At 45.2% G+C, this 13,817-nt stretch overlaps 1 protein-coding gene across 2 annotated transcripts; it reads left to right on the plus strand.

The window, feature by feature from the left end:
- Positions 1-547: 547 nt before the first annotated feature.
- FKBP2 (FKBP prolyl isomerase 2) lies at positions 548-13,445 on the plus strand. 2 transcript variants are annotated; one of them, XM_060758421.2, is made up of 6 exons: positions 548-655; positions 6,424-6,602; positions 8,248-8,360; positions 11,699-11,745; positions 11,869-11,904; positions 13,265-13,445. In XM_060758421.2, exons 2-6 carry the CDS (start codon positions 6,435-6,437, stop codon positions 13,324-13,326), a joined length of 426 nt encoding a protein of 141 aa, XP_060614404.2. In that variant the 5' UTR covers positions 548-655; positions 6,424-6,434; the 3' UTR covers positions 13,327-13,445. The 2 variants fall into 2 exon arrangements, with proteins under 2 accessions (XP_060614404.2, XP_060614403.2); XM_060758420.2 differs by lacking the exon at positions 548-655 and adding an exon at positions 3,400-3,730.
- Positions 13,446-13,817: the final 372 nt, after the last annotated feature.

The raw sequence follows: 13,817 nt of genomic DNA on the forward strand, positions 1-13,817 counted from the left end.
ATTACATTATATTATATATTATGTTATGTTACGTTATATTGTAACGTTACATTACTATACTATACTATATTATATTATATTATTATTATGCTTCTAAGTCTAAGACAGTGGTTCTCAACCTGGGGTCCCCAGATGTTTTTGGCCTTCAACTCCCAGAAATCCTAACAGCTGGTAAACTGGCTGGGATTTCTGGGAGTTGTAGGCCAAAAACATCTGGGGACCCCAGGTTGAGAACCACTAGTCTAAGACATGGCCATCCATCCCGAAAACCCTACCGCAGCCCAGTGATTCCAGCCTTGAAATCCTTGGAGGAGCACAGAGGCTTGTTTGACAACAACAGTGGCTGGAGTCACGTGAGGCTGAAGGCTTGGTCACGTGAGGCGAGGCTCCGGGCAAGATGGCGCCCCCGCGCATGCGCAGAAGGGAGGGTGGTCTCTGGAGAGGCAAGGCGAGGTGAGAGAGAGAGAGAGAGCGAGAGAGAGGGTCACGTGAGGCGAGGCTCCGGGCAAGATGGCGCCCTTGCGCATGCGCAGAGGGGAGGGTGGTCTCTGTGGAGAGGCGAGAAAGAGGGTCACGTGAGGCAAGGCTCCGGCCAAGATGGCGCCCCTGCGCATGCGCAGAGGGGAGGGTGGTCTCTGTGGAGAGGCAAGGCGAGGTGAGAGAGAGAGCGAGAGAGAGGGGCGAAGGCAATGGGGGGTCCCGAGGAGAGCGGGCCGCGCGGGAAGGCCGAGGAGGAGGAGGAGGGGCCCCCGCCGAGGAGGGACGCCGCCACGCAGGCCTCGTGGGCCCCGGAGGAGGGAGGCGGCGGGAAGGCGCTCTCTCGGCGGGAGAAAGGCATCTCCTGGGCGGGAGAGGCCTGCAGGGAAGCCGCCTCACGCCGCGGCGCCTGGGAGTTGGGAGCCGGAGGGCGGAGCAGAGGCCTAGGCCTCGGTTTGAGCCGCAGCCTGTCGGGAGGCCTCCCAGGCCCAGGCAGGCCCAAGGCGGCGGCGCTGTGGAGCCCCAAGCGGGAGTCCTCCGGCGGCGGGGGGGAGATTTGGGTGCCGCGGAAGGGATGGAAGGCGGCGGAGGGGGGGAGCCGGTCGGGGAGCGCCCCGGAGCCCCGCCAGGTGTGGGTGCCCAGGCAGAAGGGGCCCCCCGCGGATGTGTGGGTCCACCAGGTCAGGGACCCCTCCGGAGCAGGCACCATGTGGGTCTGGGCCAAAGTCACCAACTGTGGAGAGGAGGAGGAGGAGGAGAGGGAACAAGGGGGAGGCGGGAAGGGGGGGCGCTTCGGGGTGCCCTAGTTGAGGGGGGCGCCCGGGGAGGGGAGGTGTGGGGAGGGGGAAAGGCCCAGACAGGGCTTCCCAGGCTCTGCTTCACAATCACCAGGGCCACCCTGTCCTAGAGTTGCAAGAGGGACCCCAAAGGGCATCCAGTCCAGCCCCTTCTGCCACAAAGACACCATCAAAGCCCTCCAGACAGATGGCTGTCCAGCCTCTGCTTAATAATAATAATAATGATAATAATAATAATATCCAGTCCAATATCTTCTGCCACAAAGGAAGACACCATCAAAGCCCTCCCAACAGCCTTAATAATAATAATAATAATATCCAGTCCAATGGCTTCTGCCACAAAGGAAGACACAATCAAAGCCCTCCAAACATCCATAATAATAATAATAATAATATTCAGTCCAGCCCCTTCATCCACAAAGGAAGGCACCACCAAAGCCCTCCAGACAGATGGCCGTCCAGCCTCTGCTTAATAATAATAATAATGATAATAATAATAATAATAATATCCAGTCCAACACCTTCTGCCACAAAGGAAGGCACCATCAAAGCCCTCCTGACATCCTAAATAATAATAATAATAATAATATCCAGTCTAACGCCTTCTGCCACAAAGGAAGGCACCACCAAAGCCCTCCAGACAGATGGCTGTCCAGCCTCTGCTTAATAATGATAATAATAATATCCAGTCCATCACCTTCTGCCACAAAGGAAGACACCATCAAAGCCCTCCCAACAGCCTTAATAATAATAATATCCAGTCCAACACCTTCTGCCACAAAGATACCATCAAAGCCCTCCAGACAGATGGCTGTCCAGCCCCTGCTTAATAATAATAATAATAATAATAATAATAATATGCAGTCCAGCTGCTTCTGCAACAAAGGAAGACACCATCAAAGCCCTCCCAACAGCCCTAATGATAATAATGATAATACTATTCAGTCCAACGGCTTCTGCCACAAAGACACTATCAAAGCCCTCCAGACAGATGGCTGACCAGCCTCTGCTTAATAATAATAATAATAATATCCAGTCCAACACCTTCTGCCACAAAGGAAGGCACCATCAAAGCCCTCCCGACAGCCTTAATAATGATGATGATGATGATGATGATGATGATGATGATGATATCTAGTCCAACGCCTTCTGCCACGAAGACACCATCAAAGCCCTCCAGACAGATGGCTGTCCAGCCTCTGCTTAATAATAATAATAATAATATCCAGTCCAACCCCTTCTGCCACAAAGGAAGGCACCATCAAAGCCCTCCCAACAGCCTTAATAATAATAATAATAATAATAATAATAATATCCAGTCCAACTCCTTCTGCCCCAATACACCATCAAAGCCCTTCAGACAGATGGCCGTCCAGCCTCTGCTTAATAATAATATCCAGTGATCTTAATGCAGCTGACTCCCAGCCAGCTGCGCCACAGTCCTGGTATTGTTTTTAAGTGCAGGCCAAGGTCTTCAGGCGCTGCACCCACTGTATCGATCACCACTGGGACCACCTTTATTGGCTTGTGCCAGAGTCTTTGCAGTTTGATCTTTAAATCCTCATATCATATAAGCTTTTCTACTTGCTTCTCATCAATTCTTCTGTCACCTGGGATTGCAATATCAACGATCCATCCCCCCCCCCCCCCATTCTGAGGTTAGGAGTATTGTGCTCCAAATGTCAGCCTGAATCTGGAAGCCCCAGAGTAGTTTGATGTGTTTTTAAAAAATTATTATTATTATTATTATTATTACTATTATTATTATGAACAAAATCTGGCTACCAGTATTAAAAAACTCTAAAATTACAACAGCACAACAACAGAGAGGAAACAAACAAGGACATCTAATCACCTCTCAACAAAAGTTTGCTCTAGGCAATGTCAGGCCATTATATGCTAATCAAGGTGGTCAGCTGAAATATTCACACCTAGCTCCAGCAGACAAGAGTCCTTTGTCCCACCCTGGTCATTCCACAGATATATAAACCCTTTTTCCTAGTTCCAACAGACCTCACTACCTCTGAGGATGCTTGCCATAGATGCAGGCGAAACGTCAGGAGAAAATGCCTCCAGAACATGGCCATATAGCCCGAAAAAACCTAAAACAACCCATTATTATTATTATTATTATTATTCCTTCCTAGCAGAACAGGGCTGGACTGCATGGCCTTTGTGGTCTCTTCTAACTCTAGGATTTGATGATCATTGTCCGAGCGGATGCCTCTGGGAGTCAAAGTCCTAAACGCCCGAAAGACCAGAGTTTGGGGATCACTGTCTAGGCTCAGCTTTGGGGGTGGGAGTGGGGTGGGTTAGGAGTAAAAGCAAGAGCAGAGGATCCTAGGGATGGAGAAGCATAGAGGCCTTGCTGGATGTGTTTTCCCCGGGGTGGCAACAGCCAGTGTCCTTGGGGGAAATCTGGTGGCCACTGAGTCCGAGTCGCCTCTGGCGGAAGGGTAAGTCAAGGCCCAGGGGGGACCCCGGAGAGGCTGATGCATGCCAGGGTAGGAGCCGCGCAACGATGGGGCCATTTGGGAGGGCATACTGAAGAAACAGAGGAGTCCTAAGGGCATCCACATGCATGTAGTACGATGGCGAGGCTTTTGTTGTTGAATGTCCAGTGTGTCGTGTGAAGGGGACAGAGCTTGGTGTCTTGAGACTCTTTACCGTACCTGATACTTTATACAGGGGGGCATCAAACTCTTTAAGACATCAGGATCCTTCCCATCTGTGCTGCTTGCGGGATTCCAAGTTGGGAATGCTGGGGATTGGAGTGGGATCTTTGTGCATTCAGAGCATGTGATTTGACTTACGAATTACAGCCTTTCCAAGAGCCCTCTTTTAGCCAAATTTCAGGTGAGGGGAAGACCACTTGTGAAATTTATAGTAGCCAGAATGAGACATGTATCCAATTTTTTAAAGAAATTTTACTAAATTTTATATAGAATACAACGAAAGAGTGAGAACAATAAGGTATAGAAAAGTAAAGAAAAAAGAGAGAGAGTGAAAAGCCAATAAAGTAAGAAGTAAAAAAGATATCCCAAATAAAACCCTAAAAAAAAACTATAAGAATACATCCCCCCAAAAAATATGGATGGAATAATTGACATACTGTATATACTTGAGTATAAGCCTAGTTTTTCAGCCCCTTTTTTTAGGCTGAAAAAGCTCTCCTCGGCTTATACTCGAGTCAAGGTTATTTATTCTTTTACTCTGTTATTAGTATTATTTTTTTACATTTATTATTTTACTCTATTATTATTATATTTACATTATTTTGCTCTATTATTCTATTTATTATTTTACTCTATTATTATATTTACATTATTTTGCTCTATTATTATTCTATTTATTATTTTACTCTATTATTATTCTATTTATTATTTTGCTCTATTATTATTATTACATTTACAGTATTTTACCTTATTATTATTATTACATTGAATCCGAGGAGAGGCGGATGAGCTCTCTCTATCAGCTCCAGCTCCTCATGCGGGGACATGAGAGAAGCCTCCCACAAGGATGATAAGAACATCAAATCATCCAGGTGTCCCCTGGGCAACGTCCTTGCAGACGGCCAATTCTCTCACACCAGAAGCGGCTCTCATACCAAGTCGCTCCTGCCACGACAAAAAAAAAAATTACATTTATTATTTTGCTCTATTATTATTATATTTATTATTTTGCTGTATTATTATTACATTTACAGTATTTTACCCTATTATTATTACTACATTTATTATTTTAATCTATTTATTAATACTATTATTATTATTATTGTTATTACATTTGCAGTATTTTACCCTATTATTATTATTATTATTATTATTATTACATTTATTATTTTAATCTATTATTATTGTATTGTCAAAGGCTTTCATGGCCGGAATCACTGGGTTGTTGTAGGTTTTCCGGTCTATATGGGCATGTTCTAGAGGCATTTTCTCCTGATGTTTTGCCTGCATTTATGGCAAGCATCCTCAGAGGTAGCAAGGTCTGTTGGAACTAGGAAAAAGGGTTTATATATCTGTGGAAAGACCAGGGTGGGACAAAGAACTCTTGTCTGCTGGAGCTAGGTGTGAATGTTTCAACTGACCGCCTTGATTAGCATTTAATGGCTTGGAAGTGCCTGGGGGAATCTTTCTTTGAGAGGTGATTGAATTGCCTGATTGTTTACTCTCTGTTGTTTTGCTGTTGTAATTATTGAGTTTTTTAATACTAGTAGGTGGTATTATTATTATTATTATTATTACTGTTATTATTACATTTCTAATATTTTACTCTATTATTGTTGTTATTATTACTTTTATTATTTTACTCTATTATTATTGGAAGGATACGTAAGCACATTTACACTGAAGAAGTTTAGAATAATGGTTTAATCAGAGTTGGGCGGTCTTATCTTAAATTACAGTTTTATGTAAATATTCAAAAACGTTTAACCTACTGATGCCTAAATTAATATAATTTAATTGGTATCTATTTTTATTTTGATATTTACCAGTAGCTGCTGCATTTCCCACCCTCGGCTTATATTCGAGTCAATCCATTTTCCCAGTTTTTTGTGGTAAAATTAGGTGCCTCGGCTTATATTTGGATCGGCTTATACTCGGATATATACGGTATGTGCACAATGCTGGTAAATAGGGATGCCATTGCATTTTGGGGAGAAGTTACCTAAATACTTGTGAACTTGGAGTAGAACTAAGAAAGAAAACGATTACAGTTTCACGGTTGCAGAATTCTGGTTTTGCGAGTTAAACCTACCCGGAGCAGATGCCATGGTCCTAGCTGGCATGGCTGAAACTTGGGAAAGTTCTTTTCTTTCCAAACTACACGTCCCCACATAGTAGGATTCTGTTAGTCCACCAAAAAAAAACCAAAACAACAACAAACAACAAAGCTTTCATATGATATGATATTCCACAGCCTTCTTGGTGGTGGCCCCTCGGCTTTGGCCATAATGAGGAGTAAATGGAAAGGCTGGAGTTCTCCCCAATCCACCTGTCTTTCATACACATCGAAGAGGGAAAGCAACAGTCTGTGAGCGACTGAATTGATTTTCCTCCCGAACCGCTTTGTGTGTGTCTTGCGGTGATTCCCCCTCCCGCAGTCGGCTCTCCCTCCTGACTCTTCTCTGCCCTTCCAGGGTCTTAAACCATGCAGGTGAACCTGGGAGCGGCGCTGCTGAGCTTGGCTCTGTGGGCACTTTGTTCGCCGGCGTTGAGCACGGAAGGGAAACGGAAGCTCCAGATCGGAGTCAAGAAACGGGTCGACAACTGCCCCATCAAGTCCCGCAAAGGAGATGTGCTCCACATGCATTACCTGGTGAGCGATAAATAAATAGAAGAAATTGAGCTTCTTTCCTCTTCCATTCAATAGACCAGGGGTCCCCAAACTAAGGCCTGGGGGCCGGATCTGGCCCTCCGAGGGCATTTATCCGTCCCGCGGGGTGTGGAGAAGAGGGCGAGGCGGTGGGTGAAGCAGCTTCCTTCTTTCTCTCCTTCCCTCTTCTTTCTTTTCCTCTTTCCCTCTTTCTTTCTTTCTTTCTTTCTTTCTCTCTTTCTCTCCCTCCTTCTCTCCTTCCTTCATTCTCTACCCTTCTTTTTTCCTTCCCTCCTTCTTCCCTTCTTCTTTTCCTCTTTATTTCTCTCCTTCCTTCCTTCTCTACCCTTCTTTCTTTCCTTCTTTCTCTCCTTCCCTCTTCTTTCCCTCTTTCTTTCTCTTTCTCTTTCTCTCCTTCCTTCTCTCCTTCCTTCTCTACCCTTCTTTCTTTCCTTCTTTCTCTCCTTCCCTCTTCTTTCCCCCTTTCTTTCTCTTTCTCTCCCTCCTTCTCTCCTTCCTTCTCTACCCTTCTTTCTTTCCTTTTTTTCTCTCCTTCCCTCTTCTTTCCCCCTTTCTTTCTCTTTCTCTCCCTCCTTCTCTCCTTCCTTCTCTACCCTTCTTTCTTTCCTTCTTTCTCTCCTTCTCTCTTCTTTCCCCCTTTCTTTCTCTTTCTCTCCTTCCTTCTCTCCTTCCTTCATTCTCTACCCTTCTTTTTTTCCTTCCCTCCTTCTTCCCTTCTTCTTTCCCTCTTTATTTCTCTCCTTCCTTCCTTCTCTACCCTTCTTTCTTTCCTTCTTTCTCTCCTTCCCTCTTCTTTTCCTCTTTCTATCTCTTTCTCTCCCCCCTTCTCTCCTTCCTTCTCTACCCTTCTTTCTTTCCTTCTTTCTCTCCTTCCCTCTTCTTTCCCTCTTCCTTTCTCTTTCTCTCCCTCCTTCTCTCCTTCCTTCTCTACCCTTCTTTCTTTCCTTCTTTCTCTCCTTCCCTCCTTCTTTGCCTCCTTCTCTCCCTCCTCTCTTTCCTTCCTTCTTTCCCCCTTTCTGTGTATGTGTTTGTGTGTATATACATAGGTGTGTGTGTGTATATATATGGTTTTGCGCATGCATTGTAATGTATTTGGGGGGGGTTGCTTTTTAAGTCTCTTCTGCTATGTTTTTCAGTGTTTTTATGAGTGATGGTCACTCGTTGGCCTGATAGATATATTTTGTCCAAATTTGGTGTCAATTCGTCCAGTGGTTTTTGAGTTATGTTAATCCCACAAACGAACATTACATTTTTATTTATATAGATTTTTCAAATTATAATCCGGCCCTCCAACAGTTTGAGGGACTGTGACCCGGCCCTCTGTTTAAAAAGTTTGAGGACCCCTGCAATAGACCATCTGTGGAAGATTCATTTTCTGAACTACAGCTTCCGAAATGTCTTAATATGCTGTGAATCACTCGCCGCAAGGGATGAGTGGTCAAGCAGCAGACGCTGATGTGTAAACTTGGCCCTAGTTAGTCACCAAAATGCATGGCTGAAAGTGACTGGCATGTCTCCTGTCTGTAGGCAGGAACTGGGATTAAGAAGAGTGCTTTTTCTGAGTAGGAAACGGATCTCTGCTGAGAAGCATGGCTCACTTACAGAATCTTTTAATTTCCATCAACAGGGGAAGCTGGAAGATGGGACAGAGTTTGACAGCAGCTTGGCTCGCGACCAGCCATTTGTCTTCTCCTTGGGGACCGGACAAGTCATTAAAGGCTGGGATCAGGGCCTGCTTGGGTAAATGCGGGATTCCACTGGGTGCCGGGAAGCATGGGGAATCCTGCTGGGAGGGCTTTATTTACCAAACCGATTGATCACGGCACCAGGATGGAAGCAGATGTGGAATGATGATCCATTAATGCAGTGTTTCTCAACCTGGGGGTCGGGACCCCTGGGGGGGTTGCGAGGGGGTGTCAGAGGGGTCCCCGAAGACCATCAGAATATACAATATTTTCTGATGATCATGGCGGTTCTGTGTGGGAAGTTTGGCCTAATTCTTTTAAACAGAGGCTGGATGTCCATCTGTCAGGGGTGATTTGAATGCAATATTCCTGCTTCTTGGCAGGGGGTTGGACTGGAGGTCCATGAGGTCTCTTCCAGCCCATGAGGTCTCTTCCAGCTCTTTGATTCTATGATTCTATCATTGGTGGGGTTCAGAATGCTCTTTGATTGTAGGTGAACTATAAATCCCAGCAACTACAACTCCCAAATGTCAAGGTCTATTTCCCCCAAACTCCACCAGAGTCCACATTTGGACATATTGAGTATTTGTGCCAAGTTTGGTCCAGATTGATCATTCTTTGAGTTCACAGTGCTCTCTGGATTTAGGTGAACTACAACTCCCAAATGACAAAATCAATCCCCCTTCCCAACCCCACCAGTATTCACATTTGGACCTATTGAGTATCTGTGCCAAGTTTGGTCCAGTTCCATCATTGTTTGAGTCCACAGTGCTCTCCAGATGTGGTTGAACTACAACTCCAAAACTCAAGGTCAATGCCCACCAAACCCTTCCAGTATTTTCTCTTAGTCATGGGAGTTATATGTGCCAAGTTTGGTTCAATCCCATCATTGGTGGAGTTCAGAATGCCCTTTGATTGTAGGTGAACTATAAATCCCTGCAACTACAACTCCCAAATGACAAAATCAATTCCCCTTCCCAAACACACCAGTATTCAAATTTGGGAATATTGAGTGTGCCAAATTTGGTCCACTGAATGAAAATATATCCTGCATATCAGATATTTACATGATGATTCATAACAGTAGCAAAATTACAGTTATGAAGTAGCAACGAAAATAATGTTATGGTTGGGGGTCACCACAACATGAGGAATTGTATTAAGGGGTCGCGGCATGTGGAAGGTTGAGAACCACTGCCTTACTGGAACTCACTTGGCACACAGAACCCCCATGACCAACAAAAAATACTGAAGGTCTTTGGAGGGATTTAGAGGAGTTGTAGTTCACCTACATCCAGGGCGCACTATGAACCCAAACAATGATGGATCTGGACCAAATTTGGCATGCATACCCAATATTCCCAAATTTGAATACTGGTGGGTTTTGAGGAGAATCGGCCTGGACATTTTGGAGTTGTAGGTACTGGGATTTGTCGTTCACTGGCAATCCATAAACACTCTGGACTCCACCAAAGATGGAATTGAACCAAACTTGGCACGCAGAACCCCCATGATTAGCAAAAAATACTGGAGGTCTTTGGGAGACATTCACCTGCATTTGGGGGAGTTTTAGTTCACCTACATCCAGAGAGCATTGTGAATCCAAACACTTTTTTTTTTCTCGTGGCAGCCAGTCAAATATATTACATTTCTAACAGAACAAAGCAAACAAACAGAGAAAATACAAAATGTGTGAGTTTGGTAGTTGACTAAATGTCCTTTGACCAGTATCTGGCCGTTGGAGTGCTTCTGGTGTTGCTGCAAGAAGGTCCTCCGTTGTGCATGTGGCAGGGCTCAGGTTGCATTGCAGCAGGTGGTCAGTGGTTTGCTCTTCTCCGCACTCGCATGTCAAGGATTTCACTTTGTGGCCCATTTCTGAAGGTTGGCTCTGCATCTCGTGGTGCCAGAGCACAGTCTGTTCAGCACCTTCCAAGTCGCCCAGTCTTCTGTGTGCCCAGGGGGCAGTCTCTCATTTGGTATCAGCCATTGGTTGAGGTGCTGGGTTTGAGCCTGCCATTTTTGAACTCTCGCTTGCTGAGGTGTTCCAGCGAGTGTCTCTGTAGATCTTAGAAAACTATGTCTGGATTTAAGTCGTTGACATGCTGGCTGATACCCAAACAGGGGGTGAGCTGGAGATGTCACTGCCTTGGTCCTTTCACTATTGGCTGCCACTTCCTGGCGAATGTCAGGTGGTGCAAGACCGGCTAAGCAGTGTAATTTCTCCAGTGGTGTAGGGCGCAGACACCCCGTGATAATGCGGCATGTCTCATTAAGAGCCACATCCACTGTTTTAGTGTGGTGAGATGTGTTCCACACTGGGCATGCATACTCGGCAGCAGAGTAGCATAGCGCAAGGGCAGATGTCTTCACTGTATCTGGTTGTGATCCCCAGGTTGTGCCAGTCAGCTTTCGTATGATATTGTTTCTAGCACCCACTTTTTGCTTGATGTTCAGGCAATGCTTCTTATAGGTAAGAGCACGGTCCAGAGTGACTCCCAGGTATTTGGGTGCGCTGCAATGCTCTGGAATACAACTCCCAAACTCAAGGTCAATGCCCATCAAACCCTGCCAGTATTTTCTCTTGTTCATGGGAGTTCTGTGTGCCATATTTGGTTTGATTCCATCATTGGTGAAGTTCAGGATGCTCTTTAATTGTAGCTGAACTATAAATCCCAGAAACTACAACTCCCAAATGACAAATGACTCCTCCAACCCCACCAGTATTCAGATTTGGGTGTATCGGGTATTTGTGCCCAAATTGATCCAGTGAATGAAAATACACCCTGCATATAAGATGTTTACATTACGATTCATAACAATAGCAAAATTACAGTTATGAAGTAGCTACGAAAGTAATTTGATGGTCGGGCGTCACCACCACATGAGGAACTGTATTAAGGGGTCACGGCATTTGAAAGGTTGAGAACCACTATTGTATGTATATATATCTTGTAAGCTGCTCTGAGTCCCCTTCAGGGTGAAAAGGGTGGCATATAAATGTCATAAATAAAAAATATTTATTTGCAGACTGGGATCCGTTAACAAAGATTACTGAGTTCAAGAGAGATCCCAGATACTGGTATTTTATCAGCCCGAAAGCAGAAATGTGAATGTTCAGTTCTTGTGGGGTTTTTTCGGGCTATATGGCCATGTTCTAGAGGCATTTCTCCTGACGTTTCGCCTGCATCTATGACAAGCATCCTCAGAGGTGGACCTCACCTCTGAGGATGCTTGCCATAGATGCAGGCGAAACGTCAGGAGAAATGCCTCTAGAACATGGCCATATAGCCCGAAAAAAACCCCACAAGAACTGAGTGATTCCAGCCATGAAAGCCTCCGACAATGTGAATGTTGTTTGCAGAGTGAATTTATGCTATTTCTATTTTTTTCTAGGATGTGTGAGGGCGAGAAGAGGAAGTTGGTGATTCCATCAGAATTGGGTGAGAGGCCACATGGAAGTGCGGGTGTGGGGATTGTCAGTGCTCTTCCACTTTTCCTTTAATGACCATCACTTGATCTTTGGAATAAGTCAATACATCTTCTTCTGTTTCCTTCTCTCACAGGCTATGGGGACCGAGGGGCGCCACCCAAAATCCCTGGTAAGCTTCACATACCTTTCCTTTAGGTTCTTGTGGGTTTTTTCGGGCTATAGGGCCATGTTCTAGAGTCATTTCTCCTGACGTTTCGCCTGCATCTATGGCAAGCATCCTCAGAGGTAGTGAGGTCTGTTGGAGATAGGACAATGGCTGGGGTGGGGCAAAGAGCTCTTCTCTGCTAGAGCTAGGTGTGAATGTTTCAACTGACCACCTTCATTAGCATTTGAAGGCCTGCCTGAGCTTGGGAAAATCGTTTGTTGAGAGGTGTTAAGATGTGCCTGGTTGTTTCCTCTCTGCTGTTTTGCTGTTGTAATTTTAGAGTTTTTTAATACTGGTAGCCAGATTTTGTTCATTTTCATGGTCTCTTCCTTTCTGTTGAAATTGTCCACATGCTTGTGGATTTCAATGGCTTCTCTGTGTAGTCTGACATGGTGGTTGTTGGTGTGGTCCAGCATTTCTGTGTGCTCAAATAATACGCTGTGTCCAGGCTGGTTCATCAGGTGCTCTGCTATGGCTGACTTCTCTGGTTGAAGTAGTCTGCAGTGCCTTTCATGTTCCTTGATGCGCGTCTGGGCAACGCTGCGTTTGGTGGTCCCTATGTAGACTTGTCCACAGCTGCATGGTATACGGTAGACTCCTGCAGAAGTGAGAGGATCCCTCTTGTCTTTTGCTGAACGTAGCATTTGAAATCCACAAGCATGTGGACAATTTCAACAGAAAGGAGGAGACCATGAAAATGAACAAAATCTGGCTACCAGTATTAAAAAAACTCTAAAATTACAACAGCAAAACAGCAGAGAGGAAACAACCAGGCACATCTTAACACCTCTCAACAAAAGATGTTCCCAGGCTCAGCCAGGCCTCCAAATGCTAATGAAGGTGGTCAGTTGAAACATTCACACCCAGCTCCAGCAGAGAAGAGCTCTTTGCCCCACCCCAGCCATTCCACAGATATATAAACCCATTGTCCTATTTCCAACATACCTCACTACCTCTGAGGATGCTTGCCATAGATGCAGGCAAAACGTCAGGAGAAATGCCTCTAGAACATGGCCCTATAGCCCGAAAAAACCCACAAGAACCTAGTGATTCCAGCCTTGAAAGACTTCGACAATACATTACCTTTCCTTTGTTTTTCACGATCGCTCCCACATGCGGGTTGGCATCCACACCCATAGGTTTCCCTTACACCCCGTGCATGTCTTTTTGGGCATAGGAGAGGGTTTTCGGCAATTGATGGTTTGTTTACCTGGCATCTGGAATGGCTCTTTAAATGGGTGAGCCGTCCCCATCTCCAATTCAGAGTCCCATGTACACTCTTTCCTTCTTTTCTCTTTCTTTCTCTGTCTTCTTTTTTTTCCAGGTGGGGCAACGTTAATTTTTGAAGTGGAGCTGCTGAAGATTGAGCGGCGGCAGGAATTGTAGTTTCGGGAGAGAAAAGGGGAGGGGCATGAGAGTGAGTGAGTGAGTGGCATGAGAGGAATCTGAACAAGCGACTCAGGATTTGTTTGTTGTGGATGGGCCAAATAAAAGCACAGACCAGACGTGTCTTCTCTCTGTGGAGCCTGAGTGTCCGAGCAGCAGGACAAGGGGTGGAGTGTCCTTGGCTGCATATCTAAACTGACTTGCAGGTGCTTCGAGCGTCAGTCCCTGTTCTTTTGCGAGTGTGGTCTAATAATAATAATAATAATAACAATAATAATAATAATAATAATAATAATCCTTTATTTGTACCCCGCTACCATCTCCCAAAGGACTCGGTGCGGCTTACGAGAGGCCGAGCCCAAATACAACAATAAAAACAGCAGCAACAACAACACAATAACTCGAAAAACAAAGCAATAACATTAACAACACCCAATGACGCAATTAAAAACAATGGCCAGGCCAAATGTAATAATTAAAATTAAAAGTCT

Source organism: Anolis sagrei, chromosome 12 (genome assembly GCF_037176765.1).
Source record: "Anolis sagrei isolate rAnoSag1 chromosome 12, rAnoSag1.mat, whole genome shotgun sequence".
Taxonomy (NCBI): Eukaryota; Metazoa; Chordata; class Lepidosauria; order Squamata; family Dactyloidae; genus Anolis; species Anolis sagrei.